The 23,865-nt window shown below is 40.2% G+C and overlaps 2 protein-coding genes across 2 annotated transcripts; one reads left to right on the top strand and one right to left on the bottom strand.

Moving 5' to 3' along the window:
- Nucleotides 1-9,758: 9,758 nt before the first annotated feature.
- LOC146708030 (CCN family member 1-like) lies at nt 9,759-16,314 on the top strand. Its single transcript, XM_085459722.1, has 6 exons — nt 9,759-9,954; nt 10,851-11,064; nt 11,530-11,777; nt 12,199-12,343; nt 13,323-13,504; nt 14,374-16,314. The coding sequence occupies exons 1-6, from the start codon at nt 9,904-9,906 to the stop codon at nt 14,677-14,679; spliced, it is 1,146 nt and encodes a 381-aa protein (XP_085315848.1). The 5' UTR covers nt 9,759-9,903; the 3' UTR covers nt 14,680-16,314.
- On the bottom strand, nt 16,241-23,399 carry LOC146708031 (ATP-dependent RNA helicase DDX39A-like). Its single transcript, XM_085459721.1, has 10 exons — nt 23,289-23,399; nt 22,294-22,501; nt 22,005-22,132; nt 20,805-21,081; nt 20,470-20,588; nt 19,748-19,879; nt 19,398-19,507; nt 18,999-19,143; nt 18,740-18,887; nt 16,241-16,518 (listed from the first exon to the last, which is right to left on the bottom strand). Exons 2-10 carry the CDS (start codon nt 22,499-22,501, stop codon nt 16,502-16,504), a joined length of 1,284 nt encoding a protein of 427 aa, XP_085315847.1. The 5' UTR covers nt 23,289-23,399; the 3' UTR covers nt 16,241-16,501.
- Between the last annotated feature and the right edge of the window lie 466 nt (nt 23,400-23,865).

Raw genomic sequence — 23,865 nt, forward strand, 5'->3', positions numbered from 1 at the left:
TTATAATAAAAATGTGATGAACTATAGTTTAACTTCTCAAATGATACAAGCTTCTCCAGCAAAGCTTGTATGGTCCTTTGTTGTCTTCACTGAGAACAAAAAAAAAAGATGCTGTGAACCTGTCAGGCAAGACACTCAGAGGAATGAGAAAATTCCAAGGGAATTCCCCACCATAGCTGCATAGGAAGCAGATGGGAGGAGGGTAAGGAAGCTGAGAGGAGTCATTTATCTTCATAAGAAGTGCATTCCAGTGGGGTCGGAACAAGCGGAGAAAGAGAGAGTGGGGAATGCAGGGTGGAGTGAGAGGACAGAGAGAGAGATGTTGGTTATCTGCAAATGCTGCAGACTGACATATCTGTGTTAGTCTGTCTGTCTCTGCTGAAGAAAGGTTGCATTTGTTGTCAGCTTGAGGTGCATTTCAGTGCAGATGGGGAGAAAAGGATGTGTGCTTGTGGGGAATAGATGGCGAGTAGCAGTTCAGAATGGGATGCATGGCTGGGGACAGATGGAGTAGGAGGAGGGGGTTCTGGAGTAAAAGACAAGAAGTGAACTTTACCGTCACAACATGCATGCAGTTTTACACCATCTTGGAATCTTGATATTATGCAGAATTATTTTGATAGTTTACTGAAAGTGTACATGGTTGTTCACACTGTGAAATAGAGAAAAAAAATTGTTAACAGAGAAACTGAAGCTGGGAAACTGAATTTAAAGACAGTAGCTAATCTTGCTAACATCACCATGTTATGCTCATATCGTATAATGACCCCCTATGAGCAATCACTTGGTGACAGTGAGAAAGAAAAACTTACTATTTACAGGAAGAAACCTTCAGCAGAACCAGGTTCAGGTATGGGAAGCCATCTACCATGAAACCAATAAAAAGCCATGGATTACCAAAGCTGATCCAAAGGAAAATGTTAAAACATATATAGAGGTCTCGCCTGATGTCATCCACACATTGCTTGAGAGATGTCTGCCATACTGGATGTGTTGCAACCGCTTCTTGTAAGCGGAAAATATATATTTCCTAACTTGTTTGTGATTGGTTTTTGGAAGTTTGACTGTCGCCAGGTAAAATTATTTGCAAATATGGTGCTGTAACAAAAATCTCCTTAAGATTACTTTGTCAGTGAGACAGATTGTCTGCAAACACTAGCTACAGTCCTCCAACATGTTCCAACTTTTACTTGAAGGCAATTGGTCTCTTTTTCACTACTGCTTGGGCCGTTTGTCTGAATGAAAACTATAGGCAACCCCAACAATCTGGTAGCAATCACAAAGAGGTTTTTGCTGACTTTGGCATGCACAAGGTCTCCCTCACAATTGGTTGTTGCCACATGGGCAGAGACTGGTCTCTAGACCTATGTGACTGGGGCTTATCCAATTGACCTTACAGTGTCGCCGTGACTTGATTAATTAAGGTCACATGGTTAGCTGTCAAATGTCTGCAAAACCTCAATACTACAGTGCACCTCGTAGAATTTCACAAGCACACACTCCCATCACTGATGGCAGATTTCTCATCCAGGTGTTCATCTGCTGTTTGGAGAAACACTGAGATTAGTGTCTTGTTCAAGGACACCAGCAAGTTTACAGTTAATGGGCAACCTGCTCACCACCTGAGCCATGGCCACCAGTGGTCAGAGTGATGGAGTGGCTCAGTGAAGGAGGAGCCTTATCGTGTTATATTAAACAGAAAAATCCAGAAGCAAATTACTGAGAAAGATATTAATAACCAGACAGTAGCATATGGTGCTGAAATGAAATGCTCTAACCAGTATTTCTTGGGAAGATGACTCATTCCCGCCAGCTTACGTTTACATTCTCTATCTCTGCTGTAATGAGTGTGACTGAACCACAGTTAAAAAGCATGTGGCTTAAATCCACTAAAAATCTTTACATAACATCTATTGGTTACAGTGTACCAGCCTGAGCAGCATTTTCTGTCATTTTTTTTCTCGAACCAGCACCAAGTGATCTGTTTTCCAATGTAATTTTCTAAATTTCATGTAAGTGGGTATTAAATATCAAGGGCTAAATCCTATGTGTCCACCCTTACAGCAGCTTTTGAAGAACAAGCTCCCATATTTGTGCCTTTCAAACCCAACACTCCCATATGGGAAATGAAGGATCTAGCAGCCGGCCAAAGGGTAATCCCCACCTCCCAGATGACTGGGATATTTAGGCTTACAAGTCTTGAGGCAGTGCTGCTACTCTACCTGGGAAAAGCTTTTTCCTTGCCTGTCAGTTAGCTGCTGTGAGCCTTAGTGACTGCTAAGAAGGAGGGGGCAGACTAATCAGGAGACCATGGGTGATGGGAGACAAGAGCGTGCTCTGAATAAAACCAGGTTCAAAGCCGCTGTGCTCTGCTGTCACAGTCTGGAGAAAGATAGGAGAGGAAGGCATGAGGGAAAGGGAGTCAGTGAGGTTTAGTAAAGGAAATGAATTGAAAAACCAAGAATGGGGAGGGGGAACGAGTGATATAAACAGAGAAGATAAGGAGCGAGAGTCAGGGCGAGAAGATCCCTCATCAGCTCCACCACCTACTCACAGTCTGTTGATAAGAGTTTAATTAAAGATCAGGGAGGGTGAGCAGGCAAAGGAGATGAAAGTAACAAAACATTCATTAGTCGTGCAGCAGGAAGATTTTCCAATAAAAATCGTTTGATATGGACGTGATCTGTAACCCATGATTGCCTACATAGTTTGCACATTCCTGCCCACGACTAGTCAAAACCCTCCTTTTGGACTTTGAAAACAGCAAGCCGAGTAGTGTTGAGCTTTCACCATGAGGATTCATGGAGCTCTTTTGTGTATCTGCCTATTCAATGGAACGCAATCGAATCTTAAATGGCAAAAGATACTTTTGCTCATATTGTAGCATTTGGCTCCATCTTGTGGAGCATTGGGAAAGAAAACAGTCTCTGCTGTGCATTATCTGCAAAAGCCTCATAGACATTCATGCCATCAAGAAGCAGCCCTGTGTTTGTCTCAGTTCAGGAAAAATTAAAGGACTGTCCAAGTCAGCTTTTTTTTTTTTTTTTTTTTTTATCACCGTTTAAATGTTTTTCAAATCTTTGATTTCAATGTTGTGTGTGTATGGGGTTTTTATTAAACTTCCACAAGAGGGAGAAGTTGCTTCAAGTATTCAAGCAGTTCATGGACTCAGTCGGCCAGGTACCATCTCTTCTCCTCAAAAACCAGAGTCTTGCTCTGTTATGTAACTTTACAATGTTTCAAACTTCACACTTCATTAACACCAGAACCATCTGTCAGTGTCAGATTTCAGATTTAGCACATATTCCATTGCACATTATACTATCACTTTGACGAGGGTAGATGTGGTGTATCCACACTGTATCACCTGAGTTCTCACGCACAGCCTCTGTATCTGTCAAAGATAATCAGTGCATGAGTTTTGTTTTGGTTTTTTGGGTTTGTTTTTTTTTTTTTAAATAACCTTTATTCTTCCACTGTTTTGAGAAAACAGTGTAACGACCCTGTCATCTCCACTTGCACTTTCTCTTCCTGTGTTTTCTTTAAGCCTCAGTTTCATTCTCCCATCTGTATAATTACCTTTAAATTACCTTTTCTATCATGCGCTTCCTTACATATGTCCATATGTGTTTATAAAAGTCTGTGACCTCTGTATCGTGTAATTAGGTTCATGTGACCTTAAAGGTGGTATGGGCAGTAATCCCAGCTGTCTGTTTGTGTGCGAAATACCATGCCACCAGACTGCCATGTACCCCGTCATGGCAGAGCAGACTAGTCAGCGGGGAACTTGCTCACTCCTCCTCTTGAAAAAACAAATTCTCTTACTTCGAAACACCTGTCACCACAAACCTTCACTTCACCGAACACACATAAACACACTTCTCCTGCCACCCTTGTACATAGTTTTAGTCGCTGTTCTTTCCTTTGGATGTTTCCTTATTTTCCCACATCAGCCTTTTCTCATAAAGCTGTCACTCATATTATATATTTTATGTATTGTGCTGCCATTAAAAATGCCGCTCAGCCACATGAGAGAAAAATATATATAACAGTATAGGATCATTCAGCAGCTGACATCACTTTGTTTTTTTAGTGAGTGCACTATACTGCATGTTCTATACATTTCATTATTGTTTTTCCCTCAGGGGCATCGGTTACATATAGTTAGTAATGAGTGGTAACGTAACATTTTGGATTATACTTTGCTTGAGAATTTCTATTTTCCACCACTTAAGATATTTTTTAAAATTAATAACAACAACAACATACTATTTTTGAACACTCTGCACTGTCCCAAAGTCTTGAGGAACCCCTCATTTTTTTTAATTTTTTGCTATGAAAATGGTAGTAGTGATCTCTACAATGATTAATCAAAAATAGAGTTTTTATAATTTTAACAAGCAGTTGAAAGGCAATTTTTGTTATGGCCACTTTTATTAGTCAACACAGCCTGAACTTTCTTGGCAATCTTTCCTGTAAGTTCTTTGAGTAGTCTTCAGGAACGGTTCTCCAGGCTTCTCGATTGACATTCAAAGCTCTTCTTTGGATGTTGACTGCCTTTTGTTCCCTTTTCTGCTTCAGTAATGTTGTTTGGGGCTTTGAGGAGGTCAGTCTATGACTAATAGTGTTCCACTGTGTTTTTCTATCCAGGTTTTACTGCATATCTGGGACCAGTGTGTTTGGGATCATTAGTGTTGGGATCACCATGTTGAGAAATGAAGCTGATGCCAATCCAATGTTTTCAGATGGTATTGCATGATGGATAAAAATTTGATGGTACTTTTCTGGGTCCCCAACACCACTGACTAGAATGCAGCCACAAAGCATGACAGAGCCGACTCTTCTGACCTCTTCCATATGTACTGACAATAATTTCAACCAAAAAGTTCAAATTGAGTTTTTAGGCCTGCTTTTAGGTCTTATTTTCTCCCCCACTTGTCCAGTTTCCTCAAATCTTTTAAGGACACACTATCCCAAGAAATGCCAAGTTTGCAAATAATAGCTCTTTAGGAATCAGGCTCTTTGTGCAACAATACTATTTTAGGAGTTAGGTGCATTTTTTATGTTAGAATGATTCATAGATAAATATTAAGCATTCAGGTACAAGGGATGCACTAAAAAACTTTGAAATATCTTTATAAATCCTGGAGAACTAAAGCTCAAGACCACTTCTGCTCCTTGGAAGTGAAATATAAAGAATTGAGGGATGACTCGACACTTTTGTGCCTTTTATGTCCACTTTTATTGAAAGATCTTGGCATACATACTAAGTAAGGTGCTGAAATGAAACAAAGTTAACATTTCTGTAGTAATCTAATAATAAAAAGGCAATATTCTGTTTGTGAAAGTAACAATTCTTCATTGTGAGTTCTTTAATTTTACACTTGAGTATATTTATTCTCTGATATTGTGTTAGTTACAGTAGTTGGTTTTCATTGCCTTCTCAGAACATTTTATTTAATTTTTATCAAACTCTGGGCAGGCCTTTAATCTATATCAACAGTCCCACCAAATGGAAACAACATTGAGGCCTGTGTGCAACATCAGATTTTGAAAATGTTCCAAACTAAGACAACAAATTTGTGCGCTGCAAATTTTTTTCCATTCTTTTGTCCTCTGGTAATCTTCATACAGCACCTCAAATTTATATGGTGCCCCTTTCTAGGTGCTCAGTCTTTCGCTTGAGAGCCCCCTGGGCTTATGTTACATAACGGTATTTAAAGAATGTCATTATGGTGAAACTGTAGTCCACTTCCTCATTAAATTAGAAGGAAATTTTTCCCAGTAGTCACTTAAACTCTATTTTAATCTCAGCTTGGAGAAAGGTTATTTATATCTCCCACATTAAAGTGTTCTGAGTTAAATGAACATTATAATTCTCTGAAGTAAAGATATTTAGAGGGCTAAAATCCTTCAGATGAACCGCCTTTTTTCAGGGTCACTAAGACACAAATACATAAACAAGCAGAAATCAAATAAAACTATAGAACTACTACAAATCCTAATAAAACTTCTCACAGACAGTTTCCTGCATAAAGTGTTTTCCTGTTTAAAAACAGTCCGATCCCCTTCAGCATTAGCTTTCTACCCTCGTCAAAGTGAAGTGTTCATGCTTCTGATTCTCTCTTATTAGGCATCAGTGGAGACGCTGAGAAAAGAAGTAGTCACAGGACTTTCAGACCTCTCCCTGTACCATGACCACCAGAGGATTAAAATAGATGGGCCATGACTTTGTCTCTCTCGTCATACCATTAGAGCTATGACTGACAGTTTCCGGACGTGGTTTCCTTTTATAAAGCAGGAGCCATGACTCCAGTCAGGAAATTTTAACTGGTGTACTCAATGGAAACACTAGTCCAGTTCTGTCCAGTGTCCACCAGCATCCTTCTTTTTAACACTCCATCTCTCTACAGTGTGTTAACAGTTTAAAATCACAAGTAAGGAAACTGTGCCTGTTCAAGATGATTATTCATTTTCAAGATTCAGTTTGTTGACTTGGTGCACCTATAAGATCTGCAGCTTGGGCTCTATGAACTGCTCAACTGAGTGGTGGCACTTTTCTGGGTTGTCAAGTGGGTGCCATCCTTCTTCCGCGTTTCGCTGATAGGAAACAACATCTCCAGAGGGTTCAGTGTTGAATCCAAATGTCCCAGGATTACTCCCAAAACACCGTCTACCCAGATGAGGTGTGTTTTAATGCCTGTGCTCCATACACGATACAAGATTTTCATTGTTATTCTGAAAAAAAGTATATAATCCTGAGTTAATTTAATAATATAAATAAAATAACATATACTGTAAATCAGGATCAGCAAACTGATTCACAAGGCTGCAATCACCACTGGCCAGAATCTGGAGTTGTTTGAGTCAGTGAGGGTCAGGAGGTCAATGAACAAACTGCTTGCCATCATGGACAATCCATCTAACCTACTCCACTCAGCACTAGTGAGGCAGCAGAGCTCCTTCAATCCTGCTGCCATAAAGAGCGCTTCAGGAAATCATTCCTACCATCCTCTGTGAAATTGTACAATACCTCTTCTTGCTGTGACAGGTGTACACACCTGTTAGGCTTGAGATTCCACACATATATTTCTGTATTATACATTCTTGTAGCTCTTTCTCAGGTTTATAGTGTAAACATTTTTTGTTAATTCAATTTGCATTACTCTGTTCAACAATCTCAGCCTCTTACATTTTCTGTACCTTAACCTATTTTGTATTTGTTGTTTTTATCACTGTTGTATTCAATTAAAAAATCTCAGGATGCACCTGTGGCACTTTTACTTTAACTATGTTGTTTATATATTTTAGATTGTTCTATTTTTCTTATTTATGTTGCTGTTAGACAAGAATTTCTCTCGTGGGATCAATAATGTATCCATCTATCTATCTACAGAGTTAAACTGTTGTTAGAATATCTATCTGAACCACAAAGCTGGTTTCAAGAAACCAAACCAAAGTCATAAAGCTGATCTTAGAAACTCCCATTACTGATTTAAGAGTGGTTTGCCACATGGCTTTGTCAGGACTGAAATCAGCTTAATGAGTCACAAAATTTTGGTCGCAAAATGAGTCACCAGGAAGACTCATGATGGGAAGGAACAGGAAACATGCATATCTTCCTTGTTTTGACTCTTCATGCTGTAGCAACTGGATTAAAACATTAGTTGGGAACCACCAAATAGCCATGAGATGTGCAGCTGTGCTCCCAAACTGAAGAGCATTGCTTGTCAAGTGATTGCAAACAACATCTAATATATGTCACATGGTAGGAGCACACCGTGGGATTAAGCAGAAGGGTGGGCACCTACAGCAGTGCTCAGTTTCCACAGGAAAATTTCAGAAGGAAGTGGGTTATTTCTTATACAAATATATTATGTGCAGAGCAGTGTGCAGTGAGATTGTCAGTTCCCATTTTCATAGATTGTGACTATTGTTGTGTACAACTGTACGGCAGGCAAGGCAAGACCCAGACGCAGGACTCAGACACAGGGGAATAAACGAAAGGAGACAACTTTATTTGCTGTAATAAGATACTTGAAAATGCAAACATACAAAATACAAACCCAACCCAGGAGGAAACCAGGAAGCTAGGGAACTTGGGATAAACAAGGGAAACACTGCAAATAGGAACAACCAGACAACAAGCAGAGGGAGAGGGGGAACTAAAATCCACACAGGAGAACGTGAGGATGGGCAACAGGTGGGAACACGGCGCTAATACAGACTAACAGGACAGGGGAAGCAGAACTGAACATACTGTACGCAGGACAGGAGACTGTCCAAATAAAGCAGGGAGTACAATAAACACGGAGATGAAGACTAAGCCACACAGGCTTGACACAGGGACACAGGGAGAAACAGACATGGAGACATGACTGACTGGGAAGACAGAAAGTAAACTCCAAACACGGAGACAAGAGAAAAACAAACGTGAAGACAAGACACAGGAGAAGACACTAAGGGAAAAAACTCACAAGTCACAAAGAACTAAAGGCTAACAGAAACATATACATGACATAAAAATAACCACGAGGAAGAATCACATTGAATATCTGAAAATAAACAGCATAATGTCCAGAAGCTTGGAAACACGGGGTCATACACCCAGTACCATGACACCTATATGTACAAATGCACTGAGAAATGCATCTTAAATTGATACATAAAAATATATTTTAGGGGGAAAAAGCAAAGAAATTAGTTAAAATGTAAAAGTTATAAAAAATTACATAATAATAATTTTTGAGTTTTGTTATTATTTTTGAAAATTAAAGCACAAAGCTTTCATCCCTTTAGCTGGAGGTAAAAAATATTTTGAGTGAGTAGTGATGGTAACGCAAATTTTAAAAAATTAAATCCTCTTTAAAGCCTAAAATTAAATGAGCCTATAAACCAGAACTTTACAAGAATACTTTGACATTCATAGCAGGATCCTAACTTTCAAAACACCTACCTATCACGTTACTTTCTTCTAAAGAGGTCTCTGTTTTAGGACAGGCGTGGCTGGAAACCTGTGGTTAAAGAAAGAAAAAAAAAGATGGCAGCGAAAGAGGAGACCGACCAACATGTGTTACCCTTAAAAAAAAAAATCTTACTTTTAACCTCAGCTTCACCATTCTTTCCAAGCAATCATATCATCATCATTCCCGTGTCAGCACCATGTGGTTAGAAATAATAGAAACAGGCAGTCCACCTGAATTCACAGCGAAAGCAAAACAATCAAAATCTACACTTAAAAACTTTGGAAACACTTATTCTTAGAACATGATGGACACAGACAAAGTCGAGTATTTTCACTCTGCCCCTCATATTATGTTAATGTTTGTTTAATGCACTCCACTTTAATTTTCTGCCCTGGCTTAGAACAAAAAAAGAAGGAATTCCTCCTGCTCCCTTATTTCCCCAAAGGTGGAGGTCTTATTAATGTTGCATGGCTGTCTGGCTCAGCTGAGTGTGTTTACTCAGTGGTAGCAGGAATGTGCTAAGTGTGACTTGAAAGGAGTTGTTACAATTTCATTTTTAACTCATAAAGCAAACAGAGCGCCCCTGAGATTTTTATCAATGGCTCCATTCATTTCAAAACCCGCCCACCAATCAGCAAACTATCCGCTCGGTAGTTTGGGGGGAAAAAAGGATCTGGGCTGTTACCTGCACGCTGATTGGTTAGAAGTACGGAGAGAGGCGGGGTCTTACGTAGTCCATCGGCTATAAATTAGAGTTTAGCTCCTCACCCCTTTAGAAAAAAAGGATAGAAGTCCGAGCTAATGAGAAAAAGAAACTAGAATCTTCATGTGAAATTAATTAAGATCAATAATATTTCCCTCGATTTCTGCTTGAAATTGTTGTTTTAAAATTACTTGTAGGGTTTTTTTGTTTGTTTTTTAACTTTTAAGGATAATCATGACATTTCTCATCTATCTGACTCTACTGACAACAGTCGTCATCACACAGGTAAGATTAAGTATGTGAGTCTACTTAAAGATTAAAAGTACTTGTGACAGTAAAAGTGCCCTTAAACTTTGAGCTACCGAGTCTGAACAGCAAACACTCCTTCATTGAAACAAATTAATCCTCATGAGCCAGCAGCAGATTTTACTGTACTTTATCTCGGTCATGTTTAAAGTAATTAAAAAGAGAGAGAGAGAATGAGAGAAAAGAAAAGAAAACAAACACAATAAGGGGAAATAGAGTGCAAGTGAGTTTAACAGTGGCACTGCACCCCCACTTATATAATGACGAATGTTTTTTTCTGATGAAGTTTGCCTTTCTGGTAATCAGCTTGTCTACTCATGTCTTAGTTTTTTTTAGAGCATAGTAGCATGCTGATTCCTAAAACACTGGAACAAGTTGGCTCTAGTACTGAGCCATGACTCAAATCATGAGCCAGCAGGGGGCTGAGTACAAACCCTGAGTTGTCTAGACACTCGGAGAAGGCTGACCAGCAGTAACTTGACTTACTGTAGAGATTTACTACAATGCTTCATATCTGGATGAATGACCAACAAAATGATGATCTGTCACAAACCCTGGGGTGTCTACAAGATAATAGAAATTCAAACATACATGTGCCAGAGCACATCCACACAATTTGGTATCGTAAGAAATGCTGAAATTGGTAGATTAACAGCCTGCTGATGACAGGCAGTCAGAGGGGATGTGGGAATTTTCTGTTCCAAGTACCAGGAGACTTCTTTACAATTGGGTTATAGATGCAAGCCTGTGGGGTTTATTGTTTTTATTTTTGACTGTTTTATTTTGATAATAATAATAACAGTAATAATGGAAAATGCTACACACACATATACAAGTCGTGTTCTGAGCTTTGTCTGAATATGTGAATCTTTCAGGTGACTGCTCGCTGCCCAGCGGTGTGTGAGTGCCCCGCAGAGCCTCCGGTCTGCCCTCCAGGCGTGAGCGCCGTCTCAGACAGGTGTGGATGCTGCAAGGTGTGTGCTGCACAGCTTAACCAAGATTGCAGCCCTGCGAGGCCTTGCGACCACCACAAAGGGCTGGAGTGTAATTATGGCAATGACGTGACCATGGCCTGGGGCATATGCCGAGGTGAGAAAACAATGAATGCTGGGAGGGAAGAAATCTCAGAGGAGGGGGGGGGGAAGCTACATCTGAAGTATTAAAATACAAGAAAATGTAGTTTATATACTGAGTGTAAAAGAAAAGCCAAAATGGTGCGACAAAGGTCATAAGAGAAGCTTTCTTAGGTTTGTGATTTAGAAACATGGAACCTTGCACAGCAGGAGACATTTTAATGAGTAGTAGATGTTTTATGACAGCAACAGGGGGTTTCAGGGATAAAAATACTCTTTCCTTCTGCACCATGCCGGTGCTGCCCCACAAACTATGAATAGCTGGTTCTTCCATGCCTACGAGACGGGGGGTCTGACTCTTCCTGCTTCTTTGTATCCACTCACTTTTTGATCTCATTTGTCCTGTGGGATTTTTTTAGTGTCCTGTGTCACTGTTGGTGTTGATGAAGTCAGAAGCAGTGAGTAATATGTGTCTTTTCAGCAAAATCGGAGGGACGCACATGTGAGTACAATGGAAGGATCTACCAGAATGGCGAAAGCTTCCGTGCTGGATGTAAACACCAGTGCACCTGCATTGATGGCGCTGTTGGCTGCGCGCCTCTCTGTAGCAACAAGCTGCCACCAGCTTCACCATCCTGCCCCTACCCACGCTTGGTTAGGATACCTGGGCAGTGCTGCTTCACTGTCGACTGCAATAAGGGCACATGGCGCCTTCCACCTAAGCATCAGGTTTGTTACATTGAGTTTGTAAGGAATTTGTGAAACAGTTTGATGATACTGGAGGTAAAAAATCACTGTGGATGAACTTGTTAATTGTGTATTGAATTAAACAATTTGGCCAAAAACTTTTTAAAAACTCAGTTATCAAAAATTATATTTTCTTATTTTGTTTACTATAATTTGGAGTTGCTTTGGCAAACTAATACAAGCCACTGTAGTAAAGCCTCTGGTGCAAGGATGCCGAAACCTTTCTGATTAACAGTATCTGGTTCGCTTGCTGAGAGCAGGTACTGTTATTAAGTGCTTTAAAACACCTAACCCCTTGAAAATCAGGGGTTACGCCCACTGTGGGGAAAAGCACACGAAAGTCAGACACGGTCATGGCAAAGATGAACTGCAACCATCTAATCTTGCGTATCTCTCTGCGCAGGTGCATCCTCCACAACAACACCCGCACAGACCTCGGCTCCATCCTGTGCCGCGCCACCCTGAAAATGACCTGGTCCTAGCCAACCAGCTTACAGACGTCAAACCCAGCAGCTGGCACAGTGAGCGTGGCTACAAACACTTGCCTGGTATGCAAACTGTTTCTCGCAGTGTAGTTCATATTTTAGTAACTTTAAGTACTGCTTATTTACATTGGTTGTATAATATTAAAGATTCTCTATATAGGTAGTTCAATTGTTCTAGGCTGTGTGAATAAGGTGGTAGAAAGGGCTCTTTCTGTCCTCATGCTGAAATATCTTCAGGCCAGACGGTGGTCATGTTATCCCCGGTGGCAGACCAGCACCTTGCATTACCATTCATGTGCAAATGAATGAATGGGTGAATAAGAGGCAACAATTGAAAAGTGTTTCTTAAATCACAAGGTAAAGTTGTTCCATAATGGCAGTACTTTTACTGTACTCTGAGAATATGAGAACAGAGTTTTTCACAATCACAATGTTAGACACAGATGTGCTCACATTTGCCTTTCACAAGAGCAACACTGCAGGAGATCCCAAATTTATCATCTGCTTTGCTCTGATTTGCTATCAGTTACTTATCTGTATTTATATTCTTGGTGACCTTCTATCTTGCTTTTAACAATGAACAAAAGACAATTGGGTAAATAAACCTGACCAGCAGATAAACTATCACTCAATAGTAGTGCTAGATTCAATTTAATTCAGTTCAGGTTTACTTATATAGCACCATTTCACAAAAACAGCTGCCTTGAGGTACTTTATATTGTAAGGTTACAACCCTACTATATTAGATAGAAAGCCCAACAATCGCACAACTCCCTATGAGCAAGCACTTTGTGACACTGGGAAGATAAAACACCCCCATCTGCCACGACCGGCTGGGGATGAATGGAAAGAGAATGAAAAGCCACTAATCACCAAAGCTGATCCAAAAGTGGGGATGAACGTCTGAACCAAATTTCACGGCAGTTTATCTCATAGACATTGACGAGGTACCTGACCTCCAGATCAAGAATCTCTGCTCTAATTGGTGTCATTTTTCTCCCTGCCTTTCACCCACCCTCCGTAACCCTTATACATTCCTCAGTGTGGAGCCCGCTGAAGGAGAACAAGTGTGCAGTACAGACCACCGACTGGTCCCCGTGCTCTCGCAGCTGTGGGATGGGTGTTTCTTCTCGTCTCACCAACAAGAACCCTCAGTGCAAGATGGAGAGACAGACCAGAATCTGCACCATACGGCCGTGTCACAGCCTGGCGGTCCCAGCTAAGGTGAGATGGACTGAGCGTGATCTGAACGAAGGAATGAGACAGACGCAGACAGGGACCATAGTTCAAACAGCCGTATCACTGCCGAGATAACTTGTAATAGCAACTTATCTCTCACGCAGTACTCTGCTGAATTGTGATAACACTTATTATTTAACCTGTATCTGCGTTTGACTCCTCATGCAAAAACAGTACCTTTAATTTTGCTTGAATGAAAAATTAGATGTTCTGGCACTGAGTAAACATGCTCTTAGTGCTAAAGCCATCTTTATCCAGAGCTTAAGAACAGAGATTATCTTAGCGGTACTTTCGGGAAGCTCCACATCCACTGGGAACTGGGCAGTGCTGATTTACTCAGCAGTGTTTTGGTGGCAGCCCGGCGCCTTTTTAAATATAGTCCCCCACCCTCAGCATTCCTGCCAAGCAACTGTCCATAGCTAGGCTCTGTCTGTGTACTCAAGCCCAGGGAAGTTGTGTGTCTATATTAATCCTACACGTTGGACACGGTAAGAACTCTTTTACTCTGCTCCACTGAGTTAAAAGCTCTGCTGCCAAGAGCTGTCATAGGTGTTGGTGTATTTAACAGCAGAGGACACTCAAATGTTGAATAAATATTTAACCTTAAATATAATCACATTTATCTAAAAATAATCCCTCTCTGATTCCCTGCTTTGGAAGTCTAGTCCTCTTAATGTGAAACAGACTATGAGTGTAAAGCTGCTTTAATCTGCCGCTCTGTAAGGCGCAGATGGGGGTATAAATCAGATCTTGTTAGATTATTTATTTATTCATTTATCTTGATTCCAACTAATAATAATCATTATGACCCAGGTTATAACTCTTATCTCTCTGCTTTCATAACTCGATCACAGAAAGGGAAAAGCTGCTCCCCAACTGAGAAAGTCGCAGAGCCAATCCACCTGTCCTATGGGGAATGTGTGAGCATCCGCCTCTACAGGCCCAACTACTGCGGCGTGTGTACGGATGGACGGTGCTGCTCGCCACGTCGCACCCGCACCGTGCCTGTGACCTTTGCGTGCCCGGATGGTGAGCGGTTTCAGAGGCTGTCCATGTTGATCCAGTCATGTAAATGCAGCAGTGATTGCGGCCACCTTAATGAAGTGGCCCTCCCTCCTCAGCACTGGATGTACGGAGACACTCACAAGTTCACAGACTAGAATTGAATTGAGGGTCTTTTTTTTTTTTTTTCTTGCTTGGCTTTTTTTTTTCCTATTTGACTTTAATGTGACGAGGTTTGTTTTCTTAAAGAAGGAAGCCGCTTGAAGATGAGGAGCCATTTTTTTCCTCACCTGGCTCCAAGTGAATGAAGGCCTCAGGCCACCCGCCTCACTGCAGAGACCATAGGCAGGAAGGACTGCCTTGGTATTATTCATCTTAAAGACAACCCATATTATAATATCTGTGACCCTGTGCTCCTGTTCAAACTGATGTGGGACTTGAATTAGAGCCCCGAAATACTCTGAACTTCCTGCATTTCCTAAGTCCTGCTTCAGGATTTGAGACTCTCCAATCAGCCTGAGAGGACAAATGCTACAAAAGCAACAAAGCACTTTATTTAGCACTGAAACTTTGTGAGCAGTGCACAAGAATCTGACAGGACTGCCTTACCCACAGACGGGTGACAAATGAAAGGGGAGGAAAAAGGTGTTGAGCCACTATGTGCTGCCAGCACAGCTTCACTGTGCCTTGAAGTCTCTAATGGTCTGTTGGAGGGATCTTTCTAATCATTTCCCTCATTTGGTAATGGTGACAGAGAGCCCTGTCATATTGGTCCCAAGCCTCTGATTACAATATTGAGATTTAGTGACTGTAAAGCCATGTTATATCATTCATGCCCTGGATATTGTCAACGGGTTAAAGGTGATCACAAGTTTTTAATTTGACCCTTTGCTGCCAGTTTCTTTCATTGTAGGGGCCAAAGATTATAATTTGTCACCCATTTATTAATCTTTAGCTCAACATACTGTAAATACTTCATATCTCCCAGTGCACTGTGACGACTTGCTGACAACCAGCTGAATTAACTTTTGCAGTTTTATGTAGAAACCTAGAGGATGTTATGCAAATGTGGATGACTTGTTTTATTCAAAACAGAAAATCACCATGGTGTTATAGCTATATCTCTCTATATGGCATGATGCCATGTAAAGCACATGAGTGAATTCCCTTGAAACTCACACTGTTAGATAAGAGACATTATCTTTAACTGATAAGAATTCAGGAAGAACTGAATCAGAGCCAATTGCCTTGGTTTAGCATTTAATACAACTTAGATAAATTTATTAGCCAAATAAATGTTTTCTTGATGTTGGATCACAGTGTATTCTGCAAAACACATTTCTTGATTTTGATCCAAGACTGTATACAATCATGTTCTATTATAGATTAAGACACTGTACAGTGTAGCAGTCACCAGTTTTTTGTTGGTCGATCTATGTGATAAAACTGGCTCCTGTGCTCAAGCTTCATGTGACGTTTTATTTTAATTCAACTTTGACGGTTTCAAATTAAGTTTCTCCACAGTGCAACATCACCAGCTGTTTATCAACAGTGGATACCTCCTCAAACTGTGTGATAGCGCCCTCTGCTTGTGGGTATCAATATCTGCAGATGCCAAGCTATGTCTGGGTCACTCCTGTTATAGTTTTATATGTAATGCTAACATCTGACATGCGTTAAATGTTTAAAGCACACAAAGTGAAGTTCATCACCGTCGAATAAGGTATAAAAGTTTATTTCTTTAACCAAAACAATATATCCACAGATTTTTGCTTCTTTTCTTTTCTTTTTTTTTTTAAACAAGGAACACACTAAAACAAACACTCTGCAGCGAGATGACAAAACACGTTTTATCACTATGAACGTGCCTTCACAAATGGTTGGATGGAAACATTAAAATAAATGTTGAAGGTTTCTTTTCTTCCACCAAAACACAGTAACAACAGGGATCACATGATCTTCACTGGAAGGGCGCTTCATTCATCTGGACTGTTCAACTGCAAAGAGACATGAGGTTAACATGAGGTAGAGAAAATTTCTATAATAACTTTATACAGTAGCTATCACACTTGAGTATTTCTACACAGCAGTGATGTAGTATGTGAACATGGCCTGTTATCTGTACATAATTACAGGCTTTCATTTGCAAATGCATGGCTACTTCTTAGTTTAGTTTTAAAGATGAGCTAAAATCTCAAAATGCATTCAGAATTTTAGCAGTCAAGACAACACAATACATACTAAACAATGTTAATCACCACTTCCTGTAATCAAAAGCGTGATACTACGAAAAGGTTCTCCTAGTGATAAAGAAGAAGAAGTGATGTAGAGTGGTGTGACAACTCCTCAGGGGGTGCCACCAACGGCTATACCTCATAGGGAACTCAGCACACCCATCATGATGACTTTTTACTATGCCTTCCTGGAAAGCATCATGACCTTCTCCATTACCTGCTGGTTGGACTCTGTCAGCCTTCAGAACAGGAACAGACTGCAGCACACTGCATCAGTGTGCTCTAAAATCATTGGCCTGCCTGTCAGAACTCTGGCACAGGTTTTCAGCCAGCCGGCCCTTAGACAGGCAGCCAAATTCATCAATGACCCCTCTCACATTCTTCACCCCACATTTCAATGGCTCCCCTCTGGGCGACGCCTCCGCTGCATTTCCTGCAGGACTGAGAGGAGGAGAGCCACCTTTGTCCCCAAAGCCACCCTGCTTTAACTCCAGCCGATAAGACCATTTCCCACACCAGAAACATAAACTACTCTATAAGGCTGGGCCATATCATACCGTTCACGGTAATACCGGTATAACGTTTGGCAAGGATAAGAAAATGAAATATCGCGATAGAATATGAGTAAAGTGCACATGCGCAGTGCCTTTGTTTTCATACGCACATGGCGGAAAAAGCATGACGGCGACAGAGAATGAGAAGAGCGAAAGTGGATCGTTGAATGAAACGAGTTTGTAAAAATGCTGCAACTTCAGTGGCGTGGAACTGGTTTGGCTTTCGTCCTTCAGATACATAACAAAGCCCTTTTTTTGGTAGAGCATGCTAGCGGGCCGTCGTTATTACCGTGTTTTTTGGAAAATACGGCACACTTCAAATCAATCCTTTGAGTTTTCTGAAAATCGACAGTGCCCCTTATAATCCCATGTGCCTTATGTATGAATTCTGGTTGTGTTTACTGACCTCAAAACGATTTTATGTCGTACATGGCGCTCGAAAATCTGTCAAATGTTTTAGTGCGACTTTGCTAAGCTACGAACCCGCACCGCTTGATAGATTGTCGGAGCATTACAGCTATCGTAGGCAGGAGCCTCGCGGAGTGATACGTACTGTGCTTCAACATAATATTACAGTGTTGTGTGTGTGTGTGTGTGTGTGTGTGTGTGTGTGTGTGTGTGTGTGTGTAACCTCTTTTAAGTTTTGTGGATATTATACATGGTTATGCTGAGGATATGTCGGCCAATTTCCACTGGAAATGCCTTTTGGTTAAACTGTCAGCAAGGAATTTGCATTTGCACTGTTGAATTTTTATATAACTTCATAAAAAACAGCTGCTTCTTTAAGTGAAAATACATTGATGGGCTTTTTTTGCACTAATAAAGTTGTGGAGTTGTAAAGTATTTTGTCTAGTTTCAATTACATCGTCAGTTATTATCGCAAATTTTCAAATGTATATCGTGATAAATATTTTTGGTCATATCGTCCTGCTCTACTACTCTAAACTATTTTTATACTGCTGAGACTTTATTCACTTGTAGTCACTTACAGTTATTTATTCACCTTTAGGTCACTTAAATTTTAAAACTGTGTAATTTTAAAACTGTATATATACTGTATATTCTGTTTGCCTGTTTATGCTCTGTCCTTATCTTCAACGTCATGCTGCTCTATTTATCCCCAAGGGGCAATTAAGATACAACAAAGTCTTTCTGACTCTGATTCTGAAGTTCTCAGTAAACAAATACCTGTTGCAGCTAAGGCCTACAGACCAGTCAGGGAGCTCCTGGAAACCTCCCAACACTAAGAAAAAATGTGCATTCCCTGACCGGTTGGCTAGTGGTTGCTGGCTGTCACTAGGTGAAACTGGTCATAAAGAGGTATACAGTGTGACACCAAAATACTTAGTTAATATTATAATACTTGTATAGTTATTAAATGGGCGTCTTTAAGCCAGGTTCATGACGCCTGCAAGCAACAAGATACTTACTGTAGGAAGAAATATCGATTTCTTCTGGTAGCTCTGCTACATTGACCTCGAAGCGGTCTTGAACCTCATTCAGGGTCTTGGCATCACTCTCGTCTGACACAAAGGTGACGGCCAGGCCTTTAGTCCCAAACCTGCCAGCACGGGCCACCTGAACGATACACAAGAAATTTACTGCTACACATGGCCTCAGCTTTAAAGACCAGAAATGGGAGGTTTGGAAATGAAAATATACCAATGTCTCAAATTAAATATTACTCACTCTGTGAAGGTATGTGTCAGAATCCTCTGGCATGTCATAATTGAAGACAATGTTAACTCGTTCAATGTCCATGCCACGGCCGAACAGGTTGGTTGCCACCAAAATCCGCCGCTGGAAGTCTTTGAACTGCTGATATCGGGATAACCTGGCAGGAGTAGAGAAGCAACAGCATCATGAACTGCAGAACTGAATAAGATTATATCCAAAACTAAGAGTTATTAGTCAGTTGGGTCTAGTTTTAGCCTGTCTTTTACAGGTACTAACACTGTCTACAAGCATTTGAGCCTGGGAAAAAAAAAAACGTACACAATGAGGACAGTCTCACGTGACAATAACAAAAAATATGACAAACTTAAAAAAAGAAAAACACTCTTCTTTCTAAAGTGACGCAGCACCAACCTCTCTTCCTGCGCCATGCCCCTATGGATGGCTATAGCAGGGAAGTTCTGCTCCACCAGTAGCTGGGACAGAGCAACACAGCGAGCTACAGACTTCACAAAGATCACCACCTGCGAGGAATATAAAAGAAACTGCTGAGTCTTGCATATTTTCCGATTTGTACTGGAAAAGGCAGACATGGGAGGGTTTAAGAGAGGACAAGACACACAAGTTATTTTAGAAAATAAATTTAAAAAAATTAAAAAAGGATAAAAAACAAAGCTGCATTTGTTAACAATTAGCAAGGATTTAAAACAAATAAAATGGACATAACAGATTCCAACTCCTTTCAAAAGTATTACCACTGATACCTGGTTGAACTCGAGCACATCGAGCAGGTCGAACAGCTTTCGGTTCTTCTCGCTGTCCTTCAACTTGCAGTAATACTGCTGTAGACCATGAAGTGTCAACTTGGTCTCATCATCCACAAACACTTCCATCGGCTACACAGCAAAGGACAGAATGACCAGCATTAGTCTCTCAGACAGATCTACAGATTACCTGGAAAAGGACAATTCTAAACTGCTGAGAGGTTCAATTTGCCTGCTTTATGAGCAAATATGACAAAGGCACCAACAAATGGCCAAAAATAAAAGGAAACTCGACTATTTTCCATTACATTTCTGACGATGAGAAAAAAAAAAAAAACACTGAACATCATTTTAATACTGCTAGCACTCTGCAGGCAGCAACATTTGTAAGTTTAAGGAAATGGAGGTTTTTTTCCATCCTTTTTCAATAAGCTGCTCTCACTGATGACACATTTACTAATTTGCTGCTGCAATCTTCAAACAAAATGCCAGTGGCAGCATTATAGTGCAATAGTAGTGATACAGCACTGTCACCAATGACTTAGCATAAGTAAAATGTAAGGACAAAAGTAGTCTAGATAGTGTTTTCCCTGGAATTTTTTAAGTGTAGGCTTGCTTTGCTGTAGTGCACACTAAGGAACATAATGTTGCGATAGACATTGATGTTTTTGCCATACATGAAGCTGCACAGATATAACGTGTATGGCCACATGTAAACTCACATCCTGCATGAACTTGCGGCACACGGGGCGGATCTCCTTGCTCAGAGTTGCACTGAACATCATAACTTGCTTCTCATGAGGCGTCAGTCGGAAGATTTCCTGGACATCACGTCTCATGTCTTTTGCAAGGAAATAAATGATACATCCAAAATTATATATATATCTATATATGGTGTAATTTCTTAATGATGACCTTTAATAAGCAAAATGTATGTAATCACCATCAGAATTTATCTCAACAATATTTACTTGACACACTCTATCGCCACTCCTACATACTGGTCAAAAACCTTCACCAAGAGTCGACTATAAACAGCTTGGTTCCTCTCACTTACCCAACTGCTCCAGCATCTTATCACACTCATCAAGCACAAAGTGTTTGATGTTCTTCACACTGAGGGTCTTGTTACGAATGAGGGCCAGTGTACGTCCTGGAGTTCCCACAACAATGTGAGGGCAGTTCTTTTTCAGGACTTCCTCATCCTTCTTGATAGCCATGCCACCAAAGAACACTGACACCTTGACAGTGGGCATGTACTTGGAGAAGCGCTCGTACTCTTTGCTGATCTGGAATGCCAACTCTCGTGTGTGGCACATCACGAGGACAGACACCTGCAAGGAAACAACACAGAGGTTTTATCAACGCTTTCATCTTTATATAGCATGTACATTGTTGTTTATCTCATTTGTGTATAATGCTATTACAATATCACAAACTTCCTTTATAAATCCCCCAAATCATGACTACTTTATAATGTGAAAGAGCAAATTAGAAAATACTTAAAAAGATCTTAAAGGCACCGTGCTGGACTAGAAGCTAAAGACATCGGACATGAACTCAAACGCTTCTGGTTCTCATTCAGACAGAGACGTTTTGATTATCTGATTTCATCAAAGCCTGAGTAATTCCAGATTAAAGTTTGCTAATGCTGAACATAACGTCTGTATTGTTTGTAGTCAAAAACACTGGGTGTGTAACACATGCAAATTACAGTAGATAATCATACACCGAAATGTTAACCAACAACACAATCTATAGCAGGGGTGCCCAATCCCAGTCCTCGAGAGCTACCGTCCTGCAGCTTTTAGACGCATCCTTCTTCTGACACACCTGAATCAACTGAATGGCTTGTTATCAGGCCTTTGCCAAACTTGATGGCATGCTGAAGAGGCAATCACACCATTTGATTCAGCTGTGTTGGAGTAGGGATGCATCTAAAAGCTGCAGGATAGTAGAGCTCGAGGACTGGGATTGGGCACCCCTGATCTATAGGCTTGTCTTGGGAGTTCACTTCTACTATTGTAGAAATGTGTTTGAAAATAAATGTGATCAATCAAAAAAAAAAAATTCATATTGATCTGAAAGAAGCCTTTCTTCTTCCTGAACTGTGCTCCCAGAGCATAACAGAGCTACCTGTTCTTTTCGCTGCAGGGGTTAAGGATTCACATCTTTTCTTTAATTTCTTAGCCAACTATGTAACGTCCCATAACAACGCAGAATTAGAGAGCTTGTAAAACTGTAATGACAAACTCACCTGACCATCCACAGGTTCTATCTGCTGCAAGGTGGCTAGCACAAACACTGCTGTCTTTCCCATACCAGACTTGGCCTGACACAGGATATCCATGCCCAGGATAGCTTGAGGGATGCATTCATGTTGAACTGAAAGTAAAACCAATTGGCAATTATACATTTTTCTTTATATACATACTAAGCATGCAGTTACAACATCATAAGAAATCATTTATTATGTGTGGCTGTAGTTCTATGATCAGGATCATGTCCAGGAGTTTATTTGAACTTTAAATAGCCCTGCTATCCACCTTCTGAGGGATGCTCAAAACCACAGTCAACGATGGCACGGAGCAGCTCTGGTTTGAGGAGAAAGTCTCTGAATCCCGAGCTGTGGATGGATACATATGACCCCTTCACCTCCTTTTTATTTGCTGGGGTCCCACTCTCTGGGACTCCCTGAGGCTCCTCATCCTCTTCATAATCCAGAAGTTCATTATCAAGATTATTCTCTGACATCTGTATAAAAGAATGTACAGCAAGGACATTTGTTATAGTAGAGATTATATCTAAGAACCCTCTTTAATATGTGGATTAATAGTTTATGAGAAAGCCAGGAGGTTTTAAAAGTATGAATAAATAAATCAAATGTATATCTTTATACTTTTTACAATTATTAACCAATAAATAAATCATCATTAGACACGTACCTATATAAATAACAGTGTACATAAATTAACAGATGAACAGTGTTAATAACGAATTGTTGACGTGCTAGGCTGATAGAATAATTAAAAAAAATAAGAATAAAAATGCTCAATTAAGTCAAATCTAATCAGCGAATTTAAGGCTGGGGATAGTCAGAATGGACCTCTGTCTGCTCACTGTTTAATGTCTAGTGTAATACAAAGGATAACTATCTCAAGTCAAAATGCAGGTCAGCGTGTGACCCGGTATAAACAATGGAGTCCTTCCCCTTCATTCATACCGGCTAGTTAGCAAGATGGGTCGGCAAACATTTCCATTTATGTAACTCTAATATTGTTAATTACACGGTATTTAAAATATGTGTCTATTTAGAAACAAAATTATCTATTGCACCTAAAGCTAAGCTGTCTATATTAAATCAAAACTGAATCGGAGCGAAGCTAACATGAATTTGCATAGCATGCTAGCTACCGAAGCAACCTTCAAATCAACAAATTTGAGACGGGTGCAAAGCGTTCAAAGCATTTCTTAGTTTTTAAACACGTCTACGCATTTCAGAATGTAATGCAGAAAAAATATGAAGGAACATCAACGTCACCTTGCTATGAAATTTTACACTCCGCGGATTATCGATCTGCGTGAAACTAACGAGCTAGCTAGGAGCTTCTAACGAGCACACACGTATGCTGCGTTCAGGTACAATCTGGATAATGTTTAGCTTTCTGATTCCATTTCCAACATTAATACTTAAATAAAACACTTCGATGGCTGAATTTTCCGGTTCTTCGCCACCTTAACTCTCACGCATGAGCTTACGTACGGTCTATGTTCTTAAGCCAAAAATCATGGTCTTGTCTTTTATACCTATACTTTTTTTTTCATTATTACGGTATTTGGAAGAACACCTGAATGCATCAGCAGAGGGCCGGTGTTGTGCCAAAAAGTGATTGTCTGCCAGTACCGGTATCGATGCTTGTTTTAGTAAAATTATAAAGAAAATGATTATACATACATTACTCTGAAAAGGTCTTCAGGCCCCCCTTCTTTATATTTTGTTAGGAAAATTGAAAATGGGTGCGTCGATCGATTGAAACAGGTAAACATACATGGAGATACAGTATATAAGTTAAAAAAAAAAAAAAGCTTGTACAATTCTAACAAGATTTAAAGTCTGT

Source organism: Copadichromis virginalis, linkage group LG6 (assembly GCF_057382275.1).
Source record: "Copadichromis virginalis isolate Kocher_CV1m ecotype Utaka linkage group LG6, C_Virginalis_male_GT1.1, whole genome shotgun sequence".
In the NCBI taxonomy this organism is placed as follows: domain Eukaryota; kingdom Metazoa; phylum Chordata; class Actinopteri; order Cichliformes; family Cichlidae; genus Copadichromis; species Copadichromis virginalis.